Source organism: Centrocercus urophasianus, unplaced genomic scaffold (genome assembly GCF_019232065.1).
Source record: "Centrocercus urophasianus isolate 14NV4802_14NV808 unplaced genomic scaffold, USGS_Curo_1.0 seq_21, whole genome shotgun sequence".
Lineage (NCBI taxonomy): Eukaryota > Metazoa > Chordata > Aves > Galliformes > Phasianidae > Centrocercus > Centrocercus urophasianus.
In genome coordinates, this window is record NW_024884767.1 from 16,145,491 (window position 1) to 16,170,819 (window position 25,329).

The 25,329-nt window shown below is 33.6% G+C and overlaps 1 protein-coding gene across 1 annotated transcript in view; it reads left to right on the forward strand.

Moving 5' to 3' along the window:
- Nucleotides 1-25,329, forward strand: part of FBXL17 (F-box and leucine rich repeat protein 17) — a 264,239-nt gene that overhangs the window by 163,453 nt on the left and 75,457 nt on the right. Inside the window, exon 7 of the mRNA XM_042822768.1 lies at nucleotides 9,321-9,397. Coding sequence (XP_042678702.1) covers nucleotides 9,321-9,397 — 77 coding nt within the window. The remainder of the gene's footprint in view (nucleotides 1-9,320; nucleotides 9,398-25,329) is intronic.

Below are 25,329 nucleotides of genomic sequence, written 5' to 3' on the forward strand. Positions count from 1 at the left end.
TTCCCACTGTTCCTATCAAGTGCATACACTAACTGCTTTGCTTTCTCCCCCATCTTCCCTGGTGAGTGAAGAAATGTGCCTGTATTACTTTTACAAAGAAATGACTTACACAGATATTGGCAATTCCAACTCAGTTTGACCTGGTTTAAGTGACTGACAAAGTTTGGAGCTAAGACTAATGCAGTAACATTGTGCTTTCCTTGGAAGGCTTCAACCACTAGCAACATTTATTACTTTAATGCAAGATATTCAGAATGAAAAGATATATTTAAAGTTGTGAATGAAATTAATGTGGCTTGTATTAGCCCTAATTTAAATATATTATTGGAGGAAAGTATGGAAAGACACGTCTGCAGTTAAGTAATTTCATATTTTTTAAAAATATTTTGTTAATAGTGGTTTATTAAGCATTCTGTGGAGTTATATTTACATATAGTGATTTGTGAATACATAATTCTTGTTGGAGTTCTCTGGAGAAGCAAAAATACAACCCACAGAAATTCAGTTGGCTTTTTCTAATGTTATATTTTAATTGACTGTGCAATTTCAAATGATTTTGACAGTTGCACCCTTGTGGGTCCACTTGGATCAATTTAAGAAATCATTTTAAGCTTTTTCTGCTTGTACTGTAGCTGAATCTAATGATCAGTGTCAAAGCAAAGATGATATTACGGAATTAGATAACTTTTTCTTTTCTGTTTCAGTATAAAGTTAGCTGAGGCTTTCTGGAAAATCATCTAAACTTTGACAAAATTTAGGATATTTAGATGAATGCACAGAGAAATGTAGCTAGAAGATAATAATTTAACTGCTCAAGTAGATTAGGAGGACAAATTTATCAAATCCACAGAATTCCAGTTGTTCTTAAGGTTGTTTTTTTAACCTTGTTTCAGGTGGCAGTTCATTACATTTTAACTTCATGTTTTGGATAGTCAATGAGACGCTGTCTGCAGATGCAAATACATGCAAATAACACTTAGAGTATATTTCTTATATAACAAATACAAACAGTGCAGTGATACACCAAATATATGAGCATGCTCAGTAACCTAACAAAATTAGAACCATTTCAACAAGACTCAGGAGACCCTAAGACAGGTGAAACTGAAAATATTTGTTGTGATGCTTTAAATCAGGAATACAAACGTTTGTCTTCTTTGTTTCACTGTGCTTGCAGTTACTCAGTTAGAAATTATCCAAGTACTGAAATTTGCCGTGTCTTGTCACTAGTCAAAAGGGCACAGCATACTCAAATGCCCTGTCTAACCAGATCATTTTCCAGTAAGATTGCATTAGGAGTTACTCCATGAATACTATTACGTGAAGATCATACATTATTAGATGATACTAAAAATCCATACTTGGAATTGACAATCTATTAAGATTTTAACATGTGGAAAGAAATAGTGTTCTCTAAGTTTCAAATAAATGTGACTGCTAGTGTCTTACCTGAGCTGAAAGAAGGATATTTTGCTTAATACTAAACATAGAAAGTACTCAAGCTTTTTTTTTCCACTTTCTCCAAGCAGTGTGCCAGTAATAGAAATGCTAGCCACGCAGCTCTGTGGAAAGGAATGCATAATCATTTAATGAAGAAGTTCTGGAATTTGCCTTCAAGCATTACTTTTTTTTTTTTTTTTTTTTCAGTAAAAGTCATTGCACTGCAATCTCAGTGCCTTCTCTCTAGGTTAAAGTAAAGTTTTTAAGGACTTTGGCGTTTTTATCAAGATGTATGTAGTATTTCATTGCAAGTCACAGTTTTTAGGATTTTAGAAGACATGGAGTTTTTTGTCTCAGCTAAAAACTGTACATTGGAAAATTTCTGGTAGTGCACAATGTATGTAATAGACCTAATTTCATGCACAAGCTCTGCTGTGAGGTTTACCCAATGGACCTTAGTTAGCCTGAGTTTAGAGTTCAGTTATTGCTTACATTATTTAATGTCTCCTTTAGAGTGTGTGTTCAAAAATGTTTTGAGCTTGATTTTTTTTCTTTCGTTAGTTTTAGTAACATCTAGGGCATTAAATTAATGCAATGGGTCTACTGACTTGCTTTAATTCGTAAAATATGGAGAGATCGGACCTCAGATCACTTCCAAATGTAGGTGAATTATGACAATAACTGGATTTACTTACATGTATTTTCCCATTTTGTTATCTTGGTTCTCCATCTGTTCTAACATCGTTTTGTAGAAGCAAGAAATCTGTACAAACTTGAATGTCATTCAGGATGGAGAAGAAAAATCAGATATGATAGGAGAATTTTTCCAGACATCTTCTTCATATGTTGTAAAAGATTTTACTTTTAATGCTGTCTAATGAAAGAGATTACCTCTCCCTGTAAAACTTGCTCATCTCATATAAATTTAACTCTTAGCAGTACTACTGATTCTAGGAATAGAATTCTAGGAATTGAAAACTAGCATAAAGAACATTTCTGGGAAATGGAGTTCCCATGTCACATTTTTACTGTTAAATTTGGAAGCTTTCTTTGAGGAAACTGATTATGAATATTTTGATTCTATAAGCTGTATCTTAATGAGATGTCACAAGGACTAGGGCCATCTGAGGCTTGAAGTAAGTAAATGTAACCTTTAACAGGTCATGAAGATGTAAGGCCACCCTTGCTCAAAGGCTTGTTTTTCCATGCAAGAAATGCTACAATTGTTGGCCCTGTATGATTTGTACCAAAGGAATTATGGTAATAATTTACACATCCTTTTTCTGGAACGTCTCCTCTTGTTTGTGCTCCTCTGAAATTGCAGCAGTGTGGTGGCCTGTTTCTGAGCTGCCATGTGCATCATCAGTTACTGGTCACTGAACTAAATATCTGGCCAAGACACACATTCAGCATCTGAATCTCAGCACATCTCATAGGTACACTTCAATTGCACTTAAGTAAATAAAAAGGAAACAGTGAAAGATCAAGCAGTTTGTGTGAGTTCACAAGGTTTTGCTTATATGCATAGAAATAAAAGCTGCAGTTTTCATGACCTGGTACTTTTTATAGCTTCTGTGCAGATTTACTAAATCTGTATGTTTTTGTCTTTGTGAATAGATAGTTACCTTTGCACTGCTGTTAGGGCAGTAGCTGTGGGGAAAAAGCTGTATATATGTAACCAATTCATTTTCACATATTTACACAAATACAGTACAGTAGTCCAGCTATAATGTACATGTAATCCAAGTATTTACCAGTTTTTAGCTGAAAGACAAAATTTAAATGTTTGAAAAAGGAAGTCATTATTTTTGTAACACAAACCTTGCTAAGAAATGTGCATTGACTTACCTGTAGTTAACAGTTCTGGTTTATAACAGTTGGCAAGATGTCAGAATGGATTTAAGAAACTATTTGAAATTCTGTATTAACTGGGTCTTTTCATCTGATATCTGAATTCCAAAATATTTTAATATTTTTCAGAAAAAAAAAAAAAAAAGATGCCATTTAATTATCTCCTATAGACCGTTGCGTGATTACCTGTGGGATATCAGATTCATGAGGGATTTAGAATAAAATCATTTTTCATAGTTGTTTATTTCAGTTAAGTCCATTATGATATCTAGTTTATTCTAGTCAGAAAGGAACTAAAGGCCACCTGAAATGCTACTACATGTAAATGCCAGATAGCGGAATTAAATAATTTGTTAAATCTCTCCTTTCTTGGCTTAATTGCTTGCTGGCTTTACATACAGTCAGGGTAACAGGAATTATAAAGGCATGTAATTTTAGATAAGACTTCTAATAAATATTTGAAAATAGATATTTATTGGTGAAAGACAGGGTATAATAGCTGGAGCACAGCATAATAGCTGGAGCATAGTGCTGATTACTTTATCTGTGTAATTCTGATTGGAGCTTGCCTGCATCTGAGTAGCATAGAGCGCAATCAGACGCTGTGGGACCTGTCTGCCCTTACCTCTGTAGTTTATGAGTTTCAGTGTGGAAAAAAAAAAAAAAAGCTTATCTGTTCTCCTGAGCTCCAAGTAGCAAAACTGTTTGGTAAATCAATTTTTAAATTACATTGATTTTCTAAAGAATATGGGTTTGCTAATCAGAACTTAATGACTGCCCTGAGATAATTACTGTTAACTTGTGTAACTAGTGACACTTTGCGTATTGGATTCAAATGAAAAGTGCTTTTAAAATTCAGTTTGTACTTATGATTGAAAGTCTTAGTCAGTTTTGTTGGCTCTGTGATTAGTTTCTTATAGATGCAGTTCTCAATGTTCTCAAAGTACTTTAAAAATACATATTTTGGGTGTAATTGAAACATTCACATGGTTGTAAAAATTTTGTGCCAGTGTAAGAAGTAAAGACAAGTGAAATCACACCTTTCACTGTTGTAAAGTATTAGAAAGCATACATTTTGAACTATAGTTCATGATGTAAATAAGTTGATAAATAAAAGAAAATGTCAAACTAAGACCAGGTGGCCAGCAGCCTGTCTATTTCTTTGTGAAAGATTTCTGTTTTTCTGTTACATATTTAAGAGTTCTCGTTCTTTTCTGGATCTCTTTGGTTCCCAGTTGTGGTTATGCTTTGAAAAGTAGTGAAGTGTTCACTTTTCTGCTTAGAGAGAAATTATGCCAATCAAATGCAAAGAAGCCATGTAAACAATCTGATGTTCATTTTGAATCATACCAAGGGAGTGTGTTAATGTCTCCAGTGTTACCTTTCTTGTCTATAGAAGTTTTTAAAAAAAACTTGTACAGTGATTTAAAATCACTTCCTCAAGTTGTGATCTCTTAACCAGTGTATGGCAACTCTAATAAGGGATGGAGAACATCTTGAGCTATAACAAGGTCTCCCAGGACCACTTACATAACAAATATACTAGTCATGTTTTCTCATTAGCTCCTTTCAGTTGTCACAAACATGATTTTCCAGTGTTTTTAGAAACAGACCAAAAAAAAACATTGTGTGTGTTAATTATTTTACCATTATTCAAAAATCTTTTGAATCTTTTCAGTGGAAGTTTCATAGTTTAATTCATTAACCTCAAGCAAGTCAAAAAATGTAAGGCTCAGTTGGCTTAAGAAAGAGCAGTACTTTCTGAGTGATTCATTTTCTTCTTGATCGTATTTTTTTCTGTTTTTAGGCTCTTGCCTAAAAGGAATGTCAGCAACCTTGACTTTGTGAATCAATTGTACAGATGCATATGTGGGAGCCAGCGAGATTATCGGCCTACATTATAAGTCATCAGTAAACTTGTCAGTTTCTCAGTCATGCAGTTTTGTTGTTTTTGCAGAAGAAACTTGTTTACAGAAGAGTTTTATGCCTGTAACATTTTGTTCATGAATGTAGTCTGCTTGGTCTGGTATTCATTTACTTGCAATTGGTGTAAGTTTGTATGGTTTCTCTAACCCACATTGAAAGTTTTGTCCCTGAAATGAATTGTTGGAATTTTAGCAGCACTGTATCAGTACTATTTACTGCTTGAAATTTGCTTGGTTTTTCAAACAGCAAGAAATTATTACACTAAGAGTTTTCTCATTCTGGGAATATAAGTTGCACTTTGGGGAGCTGCAGTGTCAATGCATTCAAAATTAAAGGAGTGAGTGAGTTCTAGTTGTCTACAAATGTCTGCAGTCTTGTAGCTCTAATTTAAGTTAGCGTTACATATGTGTGTTTTTAGTTATATGCTTGGTCTCTGAAATACTGTTTGACATTTTTTTCTGTGAAATCAGTTTCTGCTATTCCACTTTTGCGTAGAGTGTGATATTAATTTCTTACTCTTAGAATCAAATGCAATAAAACTGAATTGCACATCAGTCTATCAGAAAACAGCCTTCATCAAATATTTAGTGCATAGAGGAAAAACTTATCATAAGAATTTCTTAGGTAATATTTCAGCTTAAATGAGTTAGGAATTCCTTTCTAAAGTATTTCATGTTTTCGTATTTTCATGTCTTATATGGTTCTAAGTAACACTGATTTAAAAAGAGGAGATTTGTGTTTTAGTCAACTCGTGTATATTCATACTTGCATGCTTTCCAAGCTCAAATTTTAGTCTTATTTTCCTAGCCCTTGGCTGATGAGCCCTTGGATCGTTGCTAGTAATTTATTTTGAGTGTAAAAATTGCTTTTCTTCCTGGAAGAATGTTTGCATTTTAATACATTTGGCGGAAAAATATAATAGAAATGTCTCTTTCCCTGTAAATTACTTACTTAATCTTTTTTTTTTTTTTTTTTTTTTGTTTGTTTTATGTCTTTTTTTTTTTTCAGTTAAAACTGATTTAATGAACTGAAAAAAAATCTGTTCAGTCCCCTTCAGTTAAGAGAATGAAAAAGCTTCTTTTTTCCTCTGCCTTGGAACACAGCAGTTAACATCATGTTAGCTCTCTGGCAGGCACGGATTAGTCTTCAAGCATTTCTGGGCTTCGTTTGTCTATTTTTCCATGACTTCATCATTTGCTACTGTTTCAAGTAGTAACTTTACTTCTTTTTACCAGTATTATTCTGATGTATTAAGATTAGACTTTTTGTTTACCTGGAATCTTATTTGGGTTTAGGTATTACATTCAGTATTGCAAACATTAAGAAAATGAGTATTTTTAAAATTTGTACTCTTAAAAAGCATGCACATACACATGCCACCTTAGATTTGTCTAATTCAACAAAATGTACATATGTACTTCAAAAGATAGATGTGACAATCATAGGATATAATTTTGATGGATTATAACAACAGAATTATCATGACTTGATCCTTGCTTTCTGGAAAAGGTTAATATCATTTTGTTCTTTTACCCTTTTTCTTTCCTGTCATGTTTAACAAAGATTAAAAAGATAAAAATAATAACTATAAAACTGTTCTTATTTTTCCATATGTTGTAAAAGCATCAGTTACTAATAATTATGTATTGTGTGACCCTCCACAGAGCAGAGGCTATTGATAATATAAATTGCCACTTTTGGTACTGTAAGTTAATGTACATATAGATGATCCGTAGAAGGGATGATGGAAATTAAAACTGAACTTCGTACAATTTATGAAGATTATTACAGGTTGATGAAGAAATTTGTATATTCCATATTTAAGCTTTATTAAACACTTTTCATTTCCAAACTAGAAATATCATTGCCTCTTTGCTTTAGATATTAGGTGATTTTAGTGTCTTTAAAACAATTATAAGAAGTGAGATACTCAAAGCTACATTTTTTTGCTTATTTTTTCTGCCTGTTGAGACTAGCTAAAGATTGTGAAAGATTGGTGGTTTTTAATTTTTTTTTTTTTCCATTTAAGAGGAAATGAACAGTATTAAGTCCAGACTCTAATATATAGCGAATAACAGGGTTTGAAACAGTCAAACCATTTGAAAAAAAAACTGATGCTTAAAGCCAACACTGTTTGAAGGAGTCACTATGAGCCAGTTAACAAAGACTAGTGTCTCTATCAAAATGATGTTTTACAGGAACAAAAGATGTTTTCTATGTACTTTGTAGTTGTTAAAAACCATTGTTTTCTTGGCATGAATCCTAAAAGAAAAATAATTGTCATGTTTGCTAATTGTCAGCAGAGAATCTGCACTAAAGGGTGAAGAATCTGATGGTTGACTCTGTTTTTATTCTGGATCAGGATGGACTGTGTCAAATACTCTTTTCTGTGTTACTGTAAACTAAAAAGATCTGATTTTGAGCGCAAGCATTGCCAGTATTTTCTAAATACTTGGTTCACAAAATTTTCAAAGGTCTTCTGAAAATATGTGGTAATGATAAAGAAACTGTGACTAAGGTACTCTTTCACAGGCATTATATTTTATTAATAGCAGTCAATTTCACTTCTAGATTTTAAAAGGAAGAAGGCAGAGGACAAATACGTCTGAAGGGCTATGATTAAGTAATTGTATTTTGTAATCTTTAAGAATTAAGAGGTTGCTTTTAAAATCTAAAATTGGCAGCACGAACAGTAAAATCAGATAGACAGATAATTTAGTAGTAGCAGTGGAGATAAAAAGGGCCCTAGGGGGTGTAGATGTATTTTGCAAAAACTAATGACAAATTCAGGAAGACCTTTTTTTCTTTTTCTTTTTTTCTTTTTTTCCAAAATTAGGAAGTAATTTAATTTTGTGTACAGTAGGAGGGTTGATTGAAGAGTCAGAATAGATTATTGTGACTGAATCACTCTGAAAACTAAATGCTTTATCAGGATCAGATAACAAAGAAACAAGATCAGAAGAAATTCTTATGATTTATGCTTTAAAATCCTCTTTTTAAGGTATCTCTGCATAGAGGCTAACCTAATCATCACCTTAGCTGATCTAATGGAACAAGTGACATATTTTATATTAATGGGACTAAAAATGTATTTTATGAACTGGTGTTTGGAGTGATGCACTGTCAAGAATGCATTTATAAATACAACAGTTGTGCTTATAATACTTCCATATAAACTTCATCAAAAGTTTATTTTTTTATATACTATTTTATAAGAATTTAAATTTTCTTACTGTTTTTCTTGCTTAATTTTTTTTCTTACATGAAATCGATAATTTTCATGTTTCATTGAAAATTTGTCACAGTTGTGATGAGGCAATCAAATGAGCTATCTTCTCACCTATACAACTTCTGTAGACTCATAGAATCATGAATATTGGAAAAGACCTTCAAGATCACCAAGTCCAACCAACAGCCTAAACTGATGAGTTCCTTCATTAAATCATGTTTTTCATTACTACATTGACATGTTACTTAAATACCACCCAGGCCTCCACCACTTCCCTGAACAGCCAGTTCATGCTCTCTGTGAAGAAATTCTTCCTAACACCCAATCTCAACCTTCCCTGTAGCTTGTATACCATAGAACAACAATGACCTGTGATATTTAATGTCCTAATGAATGTTGACTCCTACAGAAATCACTGAGGAAATGTAAACATGATTTTAAAGTAGCATTTTCTTGTCTTTCTTTGCCATTACAATGCATTAATAGTTTTTTCTAGAAGAGAACTCTCAAAGCTTAGATCTTGCAAGATAAACTTTCCAAAGTTACATGTTAATACATAAATGGAAATTATAAATAGAAATTATGTATTATTTTCCAAAGGATTTTTCTGTATATATTCAAGCAATTCACATGTTGAAAAACTTATGGGAATACTGATATAGAAGCATTTAATATAAAATAATGGTTTTCTCCAGTGTATTACTCATTAATGTGCCTGCGTGCTGCCATATGTATTTTCAGTGTGGGATTGTGTGGAATAATTTACAGAATAAAGAAATTGAGGTTTGCTATATTGCAGCTATGGATTGAACTCTTCCTTTTTAAAAATTGCCTATTGTTCTTTAACTACAATTTTACTCTATATGTCTTCCAGGTGTGTGGAGGTGATTGCCAAAGAAGGACGGAACCTGAAAGAACTGTATTTGGTATCGTGTAAGATCACTGACTATGGTATGTAACATTTTTGCTCCACTAGGTTTGTATAGGAACTCTATTAAAACTGTTGGAAGTGTATAAATGCACATTTTCAAAACATAAAACCATGAAAATAGAACATGTTTTACTTGCTTGAAAAGATATGTGCTAAGAAATATGAAAGTCACTATATATGTATGTGCTGTGAAGTATTGCTTATTTGAACTGGCATTTGTTGTGTAGTCTGGTTTTGTGTCCTTTTAATTGTCCTGGGAATCTGGAGAGCATTTGAGAGAGAATCAAAAAGGGAATGTGCATTTTAAGGTTCTGTGAAAGGATACTCAGGCAATGATGAGTGAATTGATTGCTTCTTGTGGGCATGTATGTTAAATGAACACAGTGATCCCCTTAAAGATGCTTTTATGATTAAGAAAAGAGAGAAGCATTTTAGGAAGTATGCTTTCTATCTGGTAGACCAGATAGAGAAACATAATTCATACTCAATACAAGAAAACTCATAAGTACTTACATTAGTACTTTAGTACTAAGGGTACTGTGTTTTGTTGTGTGGTAGTTGTTTGTTTTCTTTTTTTTCTGCAAATAACATACTGTTTTCAATTAAGACATTTATTTCTGCAGTAAAATCGTATTCTCAAATGTCAGACTCCCACTTAGACATTAAAATTTTGGTAGGACTTACAAACTTTTACATCTTTAAGCTGTTCATTTTGAGTTGTTCAAATATCATTCACTCTTTTGTTTTAACTTTTTACCCCATAGCTTTTATAAAGAATTACTATGTCAAAGTGATAAATTACCTTTCCAGTGGTCTTTTTCCCTTCAGATTTTACACTTTACTGCGGTTTGTATGGGTGCTCAAGGGTATACTGCTCCGCAGAGTTTAGGATTTGAACACGAGGGAGAGTGGGCCAGAAGCACCATTTTCTCTATCTACAGTTGTTTATACTTCCATGAGCAGAATAGATCCTGTCAAAATTAAAAATGTAGATTTTCTTGACTTTCTATTACTTGGCCACGGTGAATTTGTGAATCTGTGAATGGCAACAATCTGCTGAAATTTCATGAAAGGGGATTCTCCCCACCGAACTCAAAGGGACAGTGCAGATGTTTCTTTTCACTGCTATTACATCAGAGGTATTGGACATATTTTTAAGTGAAACTGTCTCTTTGTGTACTATAGATCTGCTAGCTCTGCTTCTTATCCATACTGACTTTGGCACCCATGTGAAAGTTATTCTAATGGAAAGAATAGAATCCACAACTTGAGAGTTGGTATTCTCAGAATTATTTCACCATTCATTGGCTGCAGTTAGTGAGAGAAAAACAAGATTTCTCTCGGAGGAGGAAAACACACTCTGAAGAACTGAAGCAAAAAAATTGCTTACTAGAAAATGAGGGGAGAGAGGAAATGTTCCAAGGTAGATGAAAAGCGGAATGTGCGTTTCACAGAATGAATAAGCGGAGAACATATGTCGCATTTAGATGATAATTGCAACCCTACTCATGCAACCTGAGCTTCTGGTGACTTCTGTGTATTAATACTTACCTGTCACTGATGTATTGGATTCTGCAGTCATTCAGCATTATTGCGTTCAGTTACTGGGTTTCTGAAAAAAATTTTAGTTGACAGTTGACAGGGTCTTACTTTTCAATAAAATCAGATAGTTTTAGTAAGGATCAGTAGGCAATCCAGCAAAATATTTGTGATACTGACTGATTTTTATATGGTTCTTAAGACCAATTGATTATCATTATACTCTTCAGCACACCAGCGTGATGACTGTACTCATCTGCTCATGATATCCAAGAACACAAAATAAATCATATAGTGAGGTAGGATTCATACTTTGTGCTTTGTCCGAAAGTTAAAATCCTGCCTTAAATTAAATTTTGATAGCAGGTGAAAATTTGATTAATAAGCACTATTTACTAGTTTGTTGTTGAACTTCATTTATCAAAGAAGCTGCCCCCCTTCCACAAAGGAAAAGAACAGCCATTCTCTTCCTCAGAGCCCTTTCAAACCCTCATGTACTCTTTGTGTTTGTGGCAAGTAGATGAAATCAGCTAAAAAGTGTATGCCTGGCTTCTTGTGGAATCATTTAGTTGGGTCTCTGCTGGTCTTACAGAGACTTGCAGCTTCACAGTTCGTAGTTGTTTCACAAGGGGGTGGGTAAGTTGTGTCCAGAGATGTGTGAGACCATGACTTGAGTGGGAGCGTAGAGCCGTATGTGACTTCATTCTTTTGTTTGATGTTCCTAATACTCCTGAGTCTATGAATGCATTTCTTTTGTTTGTGAAGATACATTAAGCGTCATGGTTTTGTCATGGATTTTACAGTCTTGACACCAACTTTTAATTGTTACTGTAGATATTTTCTGTGGGTTTTTAAAACATACCTAGGACTGGTGAGCTGGTTCCTTGCAGTTTGATGAATTACAGAAGATGTGGGTTTTCAAAAACTCTCTTTGAAACTGTTCAGCTGGTAATGCAAAAGTGGTTACCCAGCTATTGCTGGTGCTGGTTTATGGTTGCTTAGCAGTTCAACTGGAGAAAATAAAAACTGATATTTCTAATTTCCAATACAACTTAAATTCGCTTGAGATATGAGGAGGTACTTAAGAAATAACATAATTACAAAAAGAATAATAAGAATAATTTTATAAAAAAGAGGAAAGTGTAAACGGTGCCCTGCTCTTAGTGTACAGGCACATTCATGTGATCTAATTTCACGTACTCTAGGAAAGACTATGATATGTGACCTTCTTAATTGCAATAATTTTTTTTTTATTATTATTATTCTTTATACAGTAAAGCAATGAGCAAAATGACTAGACATGTTTACATGCCATAAATATGCAATTAATATTCAAAAAATATAAAAGTAACAAAATGTACTTTGAAACCTGATAGTTAAAATCCTCTGATTATCCAATGATAATATAGCAATAGGCGTCATTACTTTCTCTGACAAGTTGCTACCCTGAGATATGTTTGGTTATATTACACAAAAAGAAAAAGAGAGTTCAAAGAAGAACTGAAATATGAGTGGATGCTAAAAGTTATCAATTCATGAGTAATATATATATATATTTCTCTATTTTGCACTATATTATTTTGATAACTTCTGAGAACTTTATAGGGTGATGATTTTTTTTAATTTATGATTGCCCAGCATAATTTCAAAAAAATCCATTTTTATTAGATTTTTGTTAGAATGTAATATGCTAAGTTGTTGAATGAGAGTTTAAATTTTCTTTATATCCAACATATTGTTAAACACTAAATAATCGGTAACATTTACATAGACTGACAGGAGAGGCTGAATTTGTATAATTTCCAAGATAAACACCTGTTTGCCCAAGAACACAGACAGAGTGACATTAGTTACTCATATTATTTGGCTCTTTTGTTAAACAATCATGAATTAAGCATGGAGTGTCAGTGTTATCTTTGAATTTCCTGCCTTTTGTTGATTTGTGTCACAAACTTAACATTACTTAAACATAGGAGGTTTTGTATTTAAGCTTTTCCTAAGATCTAGTAAGAAAGCTAGGATTTCTCAGCTGTGGGGAGACTGTGTGTCAAATGAATTAGGCTGATGTGAGGATGTATAACAGTGAGCCAGGGCAGCAAGCACACACAGAATTGTGTAACTGTCTTTTCAATTTTATGCCTTGATTCTGGGTTTTATTGATATCCTTAGTGTTGGGAATTTGTTTTAAGCGAATTAATACTTATGAAGTTGGCAGAGGGTGCAGATTGCCGTGCTCTCTGAAGCACAGAAGTGAGATTTTGTGTTCAAAGATGAAAAGAAGCTAGCCTATGAAACTAGACTAGATGTTTTAAGGGTCTGCTCTCGCAATAATGCCAAGCACAACTGAAAAAGAAGCTGCATTCTTGCCAGTGATGAAGAATAATATTGTTCAATGTTTAACTTTACAAAAATAGTTCTCTAGTCATTTTTTGACAGTGTATGCAGAAAATCATTTAAAGCAAAATTTAAACCATAGGCTTCTGATCAGGAGAAGATAACAACATCAACAACAGCTTTTCGAAGTTAGAGTGGAAGTGCCTGCAAATCGGTGCCTGCTACATGTCTGTGGTGAGAGATCACTTATGAAGTCTCAGAAAAAAATAAATATCCAAACTGTCACTAATAGAAACATAATTGACAGTTTGGGGAATACGTTTGCCTCATAACAATTCCTGTCCCATAAGCTGCAGAAGATGACAGTTTGCCTTTTCACTTGTCTTGCATAACGTCTACTATGCAGTAGTTCTGAAGTCTGCGTAATTTATTTCTAGCTATTACATAATTGCTCAGAGCCTATTGGATGAAATGCTTGGCACAAGTGCCTAAATTGGAAGGTATTCTGCACATTCTTTTAAGACTGTAAATACTGAAAAAGAGTTCTCTAGATATTTAGCTTTTTTGCTTTTTAAGGTTGTGAATATTTCTCATGTTGCCCCTTTTTGACATTTACTGGTACATTCGTTGTATTTGAGGACATGATTTTTTAAAAAGGTTTTTCTTTGAGAAGAAAGAAACAAAAAACAACAGAAGCTAAAGGAAAAAAAAATAAAGGAGTTTCAGCAAACTGTAATTGAATTATATTCTTTCTATTTTAAAATTTTATAGATAGGACACTGCATTTAAAAATAGATGTCTGGAGGGATAAGTTTTTATACTATGTCAAGTCCAACTATCACAACATAGAATATAATTGGAAGTTGTGGTTCTTTGTGTTTTGTTTTTTTGGTTTGTTTGTTTTTGTAAAAGAGGGATTATTTCCTGAGAAGTGAAATACAGCCAACAATGTTAAAAAGTTTTTCAAGATGTTGTTGAACTCTGGTGTTTTAATAGTATTGACTACATATGCCTTCTGTTTTAAAATAAAAGATTTTAATTTCCAAAGTGTTGGATCTTCCTATATATAATATGTTTGTATTCCTATATATCTAATGAGAGTCTCTTGAGCTTTCTCTCCAATGTTTAGTATTTGTCGTGTAAATCTTAAAGAATAAGCATACTCTGGGTATTTCCTTGCAAAAGAATATTTAAACTTTGTTTCTCACTTGGATGATCGATTCTCAGTAATGCTCAGTCTCATTAAAACTGTACTTTTCCAAATTTTGATTTTTGTCTTTCTGAATCTGTTTTTAAAATAACATTTACTTTGAATACAATTACTGAGAAAGAAATACATTATTTGTGGGATAAACCCAGCACACATGGATAAACACAGTGGAGCAGGTAGTGAATGCCTTTCTGGGTTAAAAAAATAAAAGCTCCTCTCCACACAGTACACATTATGCAATCTCTTGCTTAGTTTAGATCATTTAAAATATATTGCTTTAATTTCATCTTTCACTATTGTTCTGAATTGCTGATATATTGAGTTCTTTTTCTGTCTTTTTTCCCAGATTTTTTTTTTTCCTCAGACCTGATTTCTCTCTTCGATTTTCCTATCTCTTGCGTAGTTTCTTCTGTCTTGTAGTCTTTCAGTGGTTCAAAGCATTCAAATTCTGTGCTCTTAAGGTGCATGTTCATGCCTTTGTATAGATGTGCAGAAAATCTTTTCAGGATCACATCCTTCCTTTTCATCTTTAGTAATTTGTATGTTATGTATTCCTGTGTTATGTGCATATCAATTATGTTTAATAGCTCATTAAAGTATTTATTTATTTATTTATTTAGTATATGAAGGAAAAAGGATATAGATGTATTCCTTTCTTACTATCTCAATTTTCTTTCTTTCCACAGAATTGTTTTGTTTCTACTTTCGGTTAAGTTACTTAAATGTTCATGAATATGAACTCACTAAAGTAAATAACCAGGATTTTTAATGTTTTGTGCCAATTGTTGAGGTTCTTTTTTCCTTTTCTGTGAATGGGTGAATAGGCTATAAGTTTACCTGCAGTAGAGTGAGAATTAATGGAGGGAAGTTACAGGATCTGTTGTATGCATTAATGCTACTTCCATCCTCAACATGCATTATTATTATTATTTGCATCAACATGCAAAATCTCTAGCATGCCTTAAAATGTTTTTGTTTTGCTTAACATTCATTCAGGATTCTGAAGCTCCTACTTCATACCTTTATTGAAACTGCAGTTATTGTAAGGATCAGTGAAAGCTTATTCTGGCAATAGAAGTTGGTTACACTGTGTTACATAATTTAGTAAAACAACAGTACAGAGTATTACTATCCCTTCCTCTTTTCAGGTCATTACAATTCATACTGCACAGTGTGCACAGTGAAGATTTGGAGTATTTTCGTGTGTGTCAGAACTTCTATATATTTCCTTTGAACTGCAAGAAAAAATCACAGCATACGCAGCTTTTATAAGGACATTTTTCAACTTGCTTGTTTGCATTTTTTTACATTCCTAGAGTTTTTTTCATATTGTTGTAAATTAAGCTGTTGGTTGGACTAGTTGTTCATATACAGATATGCATGTACTCACAAAACTTTGTGCACAAGGGATCCTGCTAACATTGAAACAAAGAGGACTGTTATTGTGAGGAAGGAGAGAGGTATGTTTGGAGCATAGGACCCATCAGAGGATATCAGTAGATCTGTTAAGAGTGTTCATGGAGAAAAGAGATAACGTTACTCACCTGTCTGGAGTTTTCAATAGGAATCACTGTTAGGTCGAAGCCGAACAGAACTTTGTCAGAAGTAATCACTGATGCAAAAAAAAAAAAAAAAAAAAGCCCTTGAAGAAATTTTCAGAAACCCATTTAATTCATAAGTATGAAAAAACTTTTCTTTTTTTTTCTTTTTTATTGTGTAAGTTTTAGGAGTATTCACAATGTCATGAAAATTCCATGCAGTTTTCTCTAAAAGCTGATTTGAGACACCACTGTGCATCTTCATGACCCATACAGTGAGATAAATTACAGCAACAGCACGTTCCTCAAATAGCGGATAGCTGCAAATCCTTTGTCCTATAGTAGATAATAAAGGTTTTTCTCTTTATGAGATGAGACAAACTTCTCAACTGTTTTTTGTCATGCTGGATGATGAATTGTACCCCTTAACCTGTACCCTTAGAAATAATGTAGCATAATAGCCAGTTGGAGGAAGCTGAATGTAGATGCACTTTTGAATCATCAACATGCACAGAGCAGAAGCCTATGATTTGTGAACAGTTTGTTCCCAGGTGGTTGTTCTAAATGTGAAAAACAGAGAGGTGTTGTACTTTGGGTTTGATTTGTCACGTGGGGAGATGCATAGGTACTGCTGATTTCGTTCAGTTTCTTCTGTAAGAAGTTGTAACAGTGTTTTGGGGTGTTATTTCGATTCTTTGTCTGGCAAGCTTGGCAGTACTTCATCAACTGTAATAGAAACTTTAATTTTGTGCTTTTTATCTCTCTTGAGAGGTGCTTCAGTTAATCTTTGGCAAAATACACCTTGTTTATGAGAATCAAGGCAGAAAATTTACTTCTGACATTAAAAAAATTGAAATGGCTACAACCTCTGTGTATGTTTCCAGAAATACATTCTAGGACTCTTGTTTTATTCATTTACTGTATTTACTGTGTTAGGAAACTGTATTATAATGCTGAAATTTCATTTAACCCGGGACCTAGCTACTGTTCTATTGTAATATTTGAGTTTCCTGTTTTACATGACCTTTAGAAAATAGCATAAAGCTTTATTCCTTCGTAATGTTATTCTTTGCATTGGGAGCAGTGTTAAGTGCATCTTCACTGAACTGCTGCATGGCAAGAGCAGTTTTGAAATTATTAGATATAACAAATTATTTGCATCTAAGCACCAATTTAAAAGACAAGTGAATTTTTACTTTTAAGCCATGTGGTTTTGATCATATTGTAATCGTTGAGGTTTTTGTAATTACTTTTTGTGTATTTTTATAAGCCCACAAGCTGTTGAAGGAAGTGCTGTCATTCTGTGTTTTTAGACTTTCATTTCACATTGTTCTTGTTAATTTCACACTGCAGTGAATAGTAATACTCCCAACAAAACATTCAATTTTTTCAGTCTGTGGTAGATGGATTTGAAAAAAATAGCTGTCAAAATGTATGTAATGAGAGTATTTATTTCTGGGTTAGAATATAATTTAATTTAAATGTTTAAAATATTTAATATTTTCTGACAAATACTAATAAATACTCTCATTACTGCACTGTTGTAGTCTGGTTTTTTTATTTATTCATCCAAATTTTGAATTGATGTAAAATTTACCCCTAGACCCTTTAATTGGTTGAGAAGCAATTACCAATCCCCTTAAAAAAAAAAAAAAAAAAGATATGTTAGCAATTTTAAAATGTTTTCATGCAACCTATATTCCTCAGTGGGGAATATCATTATTCTAAATCTAGAAACAGCACTTGCTTATTTTGTAAGTGAGAGGAAATCAGAATTCAAAAATAAAATATTTTATTGAATCTTTTCACATTTGATCCCTTACGCTATAAAAATTTTGCTGTATATGTAATCATTCAACTAATTATTTACACTATATTTTAAATTTGCTGTGTTGTGTTGCAGTTTCACTTTATTTCTTCTAAATTGTAGGAGTTGGTCTTATGATCCCCTTCTTAATGCTCTGTCAAATGTATTTGAACAGATTACATTTTAAAATTGCAGTGTTACTCCAATGTTGCCTAAGTGTTTTCTTCAAGGTGCCTTCATAATGTAGGTTTCATTATCAAGTGCTTAAATATGAGAACAGTTGTTTAAAGTTCATTGCAAGTAATATACAAGTTACAGCATAATTGCTGAAACTAACCTCCCAAAAATGTTACTCTGTAGGATTGCCTTTCTGCTATGTAACTTCTCTTGGATGTTTGTTGAATATTCAGTACTACTCAGATTACTGAATCTGTGAATCATTTTGATCATTCTCTGTCCATTTAAAAATGTATATCAATTAAATTAAGGAAATGCTAATATTGCAGAGTTTTCTATTCATTAATCATTTCTATAATTTAATTTCATAATGAAATTTCAGTATTTATTTTGTATTTAAATTCCTGAAAGAAGTACTTATTAGGATATTGATGTATTTCCCTAAAATATAAATAAAATCAAATGCCTAATATCAAAGTAAGGTCATAAATATTGATTTGAAATGTTATTTACAGCAGCAAAAGTAGTAAAATTAATCATCTTTCCTATGATCAGAGCATGAATCCAAAATATACATTTTTTAGTTATTGAAGTGAAATGAGTGGTACTTCAGCTCTGTGTTCTTTTAATAATGGTGATTCTGAGTTAATTTTTTTCTAAGAAAAGAGAAAGAGAAAAGAGAAGGAGCAACTGATTTCCTCCACCGTAATATATATAGCAAATTTGTGTTGTCTTTCTCAACTATTTGATTTTTCACCACAGTATAACGGAATGTGGAATCTACTGATGTAAGGAACAAGCATGACTTTTAGTCATAACTAATTTGAATGGCAACTAATTTTTATGCTTTCAAAAATTACTTAATAGGCAGCAAAATTTTGCTTGGATCTATCTAAAGGATTAGAATAGTTTCGTATGAAAACTTGCCCAGAACTGTTCACAGGGAGCATGGGATCCTGCAGTTATTTGGATGGCCAAGCAAAAATATATTTGGAAGATATTTGAAAGTTATTTGAAGCCAAACTTTTAGGAAAAACGTCAGTACAAAAGTGTATATAAATTGTACTCCCTTTCTTTGATTTGTGCATTTTACTTATGTCACTTGTATCAGAAAGAGTGACGGTGCCTGATATGTTTTTTTTTTGCATTTGGAAGCATCATCAAAAAAGAAGAGTACAAGGCCCTTACTAGAATAACTTCACAGAGGACACTGTTCTTTCTAGGTATACGTTTTGAGGGTGTCCAAACTTTTTGCTTGTCTTGGCTGCACTGAGTGAAGAGAAACTGTCTTGGGCCACTTATAAAATCTGTAATATAGTTAATAAAAGTAAGTAACAAAGAATCAAAAAGAGGGCTACAAGAGGGCAGGTTGAACATGTGTAGTCTATATGGAGCTGTTTTGATAGAGCAGTTTTTTTGTCCATGATGTAAAAAGGAGAAAAAACAGATCAGAAAGATGCATCAGCTTTTTATTTTTCCTTTCCGTGACAATTTTTATATAAACAGAGCTTGTTTTCTGTTCCATACTCTGTTCTAGTCAGATAATTAAGGGGGAATTAAGAAACAATTCTGATCAAACACTGTTACTGGGGAGAGCGGTGGAAGGAAGAAAAGAAGAAAGAAATGCATTTTGTCCTTTAATCAATAAATATACAACTACACCTTGAAAGTAATAGAGATTGTAAACAAAAAGAAACCTAATTCACACAGGTCTCTACTCTCTCTACTCTCTCTGAAATCCATATTTTATTATGAAGTTATGATTTATGGCCAGTTAGGATTTGCACAGGTTTTGCAAAAGAGCCTAAAAGAAACCCTGACTTTGTAGCTTCACAAAATCTGTGACCTCACCTGGAGTAGTTTACTGACAGCCATTCAGTGCACTTTTATGCATTTTATCATGACTGCATGTGCATATGCAAATATTCACACAGAAAAAAATATCTTGAATGAATACTCATAGTATTTGTTTCTTACATAGTCATAAATGAAAAAATGCCTTTGTCACACATCTTTAACGGGAAAGGAAGAGTAAATATCAGTTTAAAATAGATTTTCAATGTATGTGACTTATTTACAGTGCACTTGGACATCTTATAAATAAACTACATTATTGGTGAATTTCCTCACATGCATTCTTGATATGTTTTTAATCAAAATAAAAAGGCAAACTATGTATTGTTTCTGATAAAATAAAATAGAATTTGATTACTCTGCTAATGCATAATACCACTTAATTTGATTTTAGGAGTGGAAGATCTCTAATGGAAAGGAAATGTACTGCATAAATTAGGTGCATCTCTTATATTTACCTCTATTCGTTCAATTGTAAGTACTGCGTCTGGTGCCAAAGAAGTAACAATACTGAATTGTAAACAATTTTGACAAACATATAAAAAATATGAAGGGACAAAATATATTTCAAATTTATGAAGTGCCTGAATCTCATTGAGTATCTAATGCATTGTGGCGTATTAAAATGGAAAAAGGAAAGGATAAAGGAGAAAAGAGAAAAGAGAAAGGGAAGGGAGGGGAAAGAAAGGGAAAGGAAGGGAAGCGAAGGGAAGGGATGGAGAAAGGAAGGGAAGACAGGGAAAAGGTAGGGAAGGGGAGGGAAAGAGAAAGAAAGGGAAGGGAGAAAGGAAGGGAAAGGGATAAAAGAGGAAAAGGAAAAAATGAGGAATTTGGAAAGCTGTGGGATTAATGATGCAACCCATCACATGAGTGAACAGTTCATCAGTTCATGGAGTTTTAATTAAATGGGTTATCTGGGAAATTTCATTGTTTCAGATAGCATGCAGAAGCTCTGTTTGTTGTTGTGGTGGTGGGTTATTTTTTAGTAGAATAGGTACACCTATCCACACATCTGTGCTCTGATACTTTTGTAAGATGCTCATGATTCTCTTGTCATCATATTTGCAACTTTGTTTATTGTAACTCACCTGATTACAAAAGATTCTGGTAGTAGAGATTTTGAAGCTCCTCGCAGTTTGCAGATAAAAAGTCCCTAGTCTTGAATCAAGATTTAACAAGAAAGTATTTGTGTAGTTCCTATGGGAAGTGGCTTAGAAGTGCACACAGAAAGGTAAGCTTATTACTGTACTTGATAATGGAGCCATTGACAGGTCTTTTGTTGAATGAGTGCTGGTGCACATCAGAGATTTGTGAAAGATGGAAAACCTTGTTGTTTTTTTGTTTGTTTGTTTGTTTGTTTTTTTGCTGACACAGGCTTTAAATCTTGAACATCTGATGATATGACACAGGATGACACAGGGAATAAAAGCAGCAATAGATGTGTTGGAGTAAAAGCAAAAGAACTCAGAATAAAACCATTCAGTCACAGCGAATAACATGTGCAGCCAAAATTTGGAGAAGAAAAACCATGTACTTTTGCTGTCAGTTGGACCCTGAAGCTGTTCTTGAACTGAAAAAGATTCTGTCTTTCAAAGTTTCTGTTGATAATGTAAAAAATTTTCAAGTTCTGCTGCATTGGTTAGCATGAGATCATGGTATCTTTCAACTCTGTTAATTATCTTGGTGCATACTTGCTCTGTTCTGGAGATGCCAACCTGAGCATGACAGAGAAGGGTGATGGAGAACCAGAATAGGTTGCCCAGGGGCGTTGTGGAGTCTCCTTCTGTGGAGATATTCAAGACCCATCTGGACATATAGCTGTGTGACCTACCATAGGGAACCTGCTGTAGCAGGGAGGTTGGACTCGATGATGTCTAGGGCTTCCTTCCAATTCCTGCAGTTCTGTGGTTCAATGATTCCAGACTTGAAAGGGCATTGGAATGAAATATTAACTTTGTCCATTTCAAATTTTAGTTATGATATTTCTGAATTTCAGTTACATTGTGTACAGAATATGATTGTAGTTGCCCTCTTACATAGATGCGCTTTTGTTTCTCTTTCCTAACGTTTTCATAAGGACAGCATAAATAATTTCAACCTCCTTCTGTTAAGTGCCAAACCAGATTTCTTGTGGAGGGCCAGCCAAGATATGCTATCTTGCTCAGGTGCTGCCAGGCGTTACTGATGTTCCTTGCTAATAACAGAAGAAGAGGTGTGCAAAAGTTTGATAGCAGTTTGATTAGTTTACATGAGGTTTTAGCAAGAACTTCAGCTAGGGGAATGTGGGCTGTGTCATGGAGAGCTCTGAGATGAGACCCTTGAGAAATCTAATAAGGGAATGGAAGACTGAGGCTGGAAAGTAGTCCTGCATTGAAGTGTAGATCATTTGATCTCAGAAGTAGGAGGAACTGCAAGAATGGAGTGGGAACAGTAGGCATAGGTTCCTTGGCAGGATGAGGTGGATAGCCAGGACACTTTGCTTGGAAGAAAGAATACACATACAGATTAATCTTGTTTCCTGTGCAGGAATGCTGAATTCTTACCACATTCAGTTTCTCTGTTGCTGTCAGAAAAGGAGTGTGTAATGGTGCTTTCAATAAGATCTCCCACTCAGTTCCCAAGTTTTATGCATTAAATAAATCTCCATTATGATAGATGTCCAAAAATTAGGTATTTAAATTTGGAACAATGACACTTACACATCATATATTCAGAAGTTTTTCTTAGGCTCATATACTCTATACACAGGATTGGTGTTTCTAGAGCTTTAGAAGAAAGGTGGCAGAGATCAGTGCTCTGAAGCCATGGAACATCTTGTTGCCTGATGCACTGTGAAGCCCATTCTTTTGTTTTTTCATAGCTCCGTGTGTTCAGCATTGGTATTTTGAAAAAATGGAATGTTGCAGACCATGTGGTACAAGTAGTGACAGGAAGATAACTGTCTCGCTATGGTAGTTTATTGCATTTAGAAGTTTTTTTAGTTACTGGGTTCTTTTATATTCTTGTGCGTTCATAAACTTTCCAACTACTTGTCCATTTTAAGCCTAGTTGGTATTCTAATAGGTAAATGTGTGGCTACATACGAAGAATCTCTGCTATCTAAGAACTTAAGCTAGAAGCTGTAACCAATGTCTAGATCTATTTTCTATTTACAGTGATATTACTATCATCAGCTTTACCATGGATTTTTGTGTGGCATGAAATAAACAGAGTAAGCATTCCCATATCCTCTCCTTATTTTCATTTCTTTCTTTTTTTTTTTTTTTCCCTAAATTTGCTACCCTAATTTGCCACTGTTACCTGCAGAAATTTTTCTAAGAGTTTTAATCATTTGTTCATTTGTTCCTATGAAACGCCTTTCCCCTCAGTTTCAACTTAATTCTTGAAATTTAATCCTTATGTTCAAAAGTAGTTTTTTTTTTATGATGAGGAAGAATTTCTTTTTAGGTCTCATACTGTTGTCAGAGTATGTCCTTGATTGTGATTTTTTCTTCTGTTTGCAAACAGCAATAGAATAAGAGCTGCAGAACTCTGTTTAAAACAATGCACATGGATTTCTGAATTTTAAAAAAATGAGTGCAATTAAAATTAGATTCAGAATTAACAGATTCTGTAAGAGATTCTTGAATATGCAGCGTTTGAACAGATTTCATAAACAACATTGTCATCTAGCATTTGAAAACTCTCTTAAAAGCTTCTGAGTATCATTTAGTAGCTCTAAAGCTATCAGTTTAAAAGGGGAATTAGGTAACAGACATTTTTAAAACACTTCTGTCTATCCAAATAGCATCTGAGCACCAAGAGAGCAATGTCAAAGAACTGTGGAATCATAGACTGTCTTGGGTTGGAAGCGAACTTGGGCAGGGTTTCTTCCTGCTAGATCAGTATTGATTGATAAAATGTTTGTTAGTCTGTCTAGAATCTTTGGCACCATTGCCATGTTCTTATTGGCTAAAATTACAAAAAACTGAGTTAGGTTGGGAAAACAACTACATTTGTGGTAGGGATACATAATACACTTCGAGCTGTTTTATGTAATTACGAAAATATTGATTGCTCTTACAAAGCAGAATGACATTTTAAAGCAAAAATGAAGATTTACAATAAAGCATATGAAAGTAATATTCTGTGAAAGTTCACAAATTGAACTGCTACTCTAAAAGTTTCAATAGAGAAATAAAAAGCAGCTTTCTAGCTTGATTCATAAACAAACGAAAAATTAGAATAGGAGGATGTAAAATATTAGGAAAGTCTGTATAGAAAATAACATGGGAAATGACTGGCTAATTACAGACAATAGATGTCCAGGAGACATCTATTTTCTCTTGTAGGCAAAGGTAAGCTTTCAAACTATCTGGTAACAAACAGAGAAAATTAAGCACAATATGTATGTCGCCTTTCAATTCCATATCAGGCGAACTGACCACTTCCATTAGAAAAATGGACACAGCCTAAGTAAGAAACTTTGCAAATGCATTAGTCAAGGAGAAGCCACCAGGATATGATAGGAAGACACAATCTATGAAGAGAGGAATTTATTTTCCCTGCTTTGTAGAAATTGGCTTCCTGAAGTTTTGCTTTTGGATATCATAGATGACTAGAATTATTTGGAACCTATCAAATCCCTCTCAGTGAGCAAAATAAGTAAGCATTTGAACGTACAATACTAAGAAGCAGATAGTTTTCATAGCAAGAGAAGGACTGTATTTTACATCTAAAAATACTGTCTGTTTTCGTAGATGTCAGCCTCGTACATCGGCACAATAACAATCATCCATCCTGCACGAATGCTTCTCTATTGCCTTGAAAGCCAATTTCTGTTATTTAATGCAAAAATCTGCATTAATTATCAGCCCAAGATTACTTCTTTCTGTAATTCTTTGTCTGTTTGTAGAACTGCTACAAAATTAATGATGAAATATACTGCTGTGGCTTTTACACTTGAAAGAAAATGTTGCAGTAAATGGTAGGACTGGAACAACCCTGAAAAGTTTTATTTTTCAGGTTTTTATATATATTTGTCTTCTGCATGCTTCTGAAAACCCTCTGTCTTGACATAAAAATCTAGACCTGCCTGCCATGATTTCATGTTTCTGTGACAAGTTGAACATTTTGCTCTGCTGCTTCCCTTCATGCTGTGAATATCTGTTAGTTGAGTTTTTCTTTCCTCCCTACTGCTGCTGCATGCTTGACTTCCACTCATTCTGTCTTCATGTGGGTGATGTCATCTCCTAGATTTCTCTTTTACTCTCTTTGGTAGAAAGGACAAATTATTCACGTTTTAGCACACAGAATAACTGTCTACTCAAGAAATTAGTGAAAAAAAAAGGAACAGTATGCTTTCTCTACTGAGTGTAACTACTAACTGTGTATATCAGAGTAGGTCAGGAACAGAATGTAATCAACCCTTGCTGAAAAATAAGGTCAGACACTGAGAGAGGAGTTTTGAAGGAGCAAGAGGAATTTAGAGGAAGGTCAAAGGTGAAGGGAAGA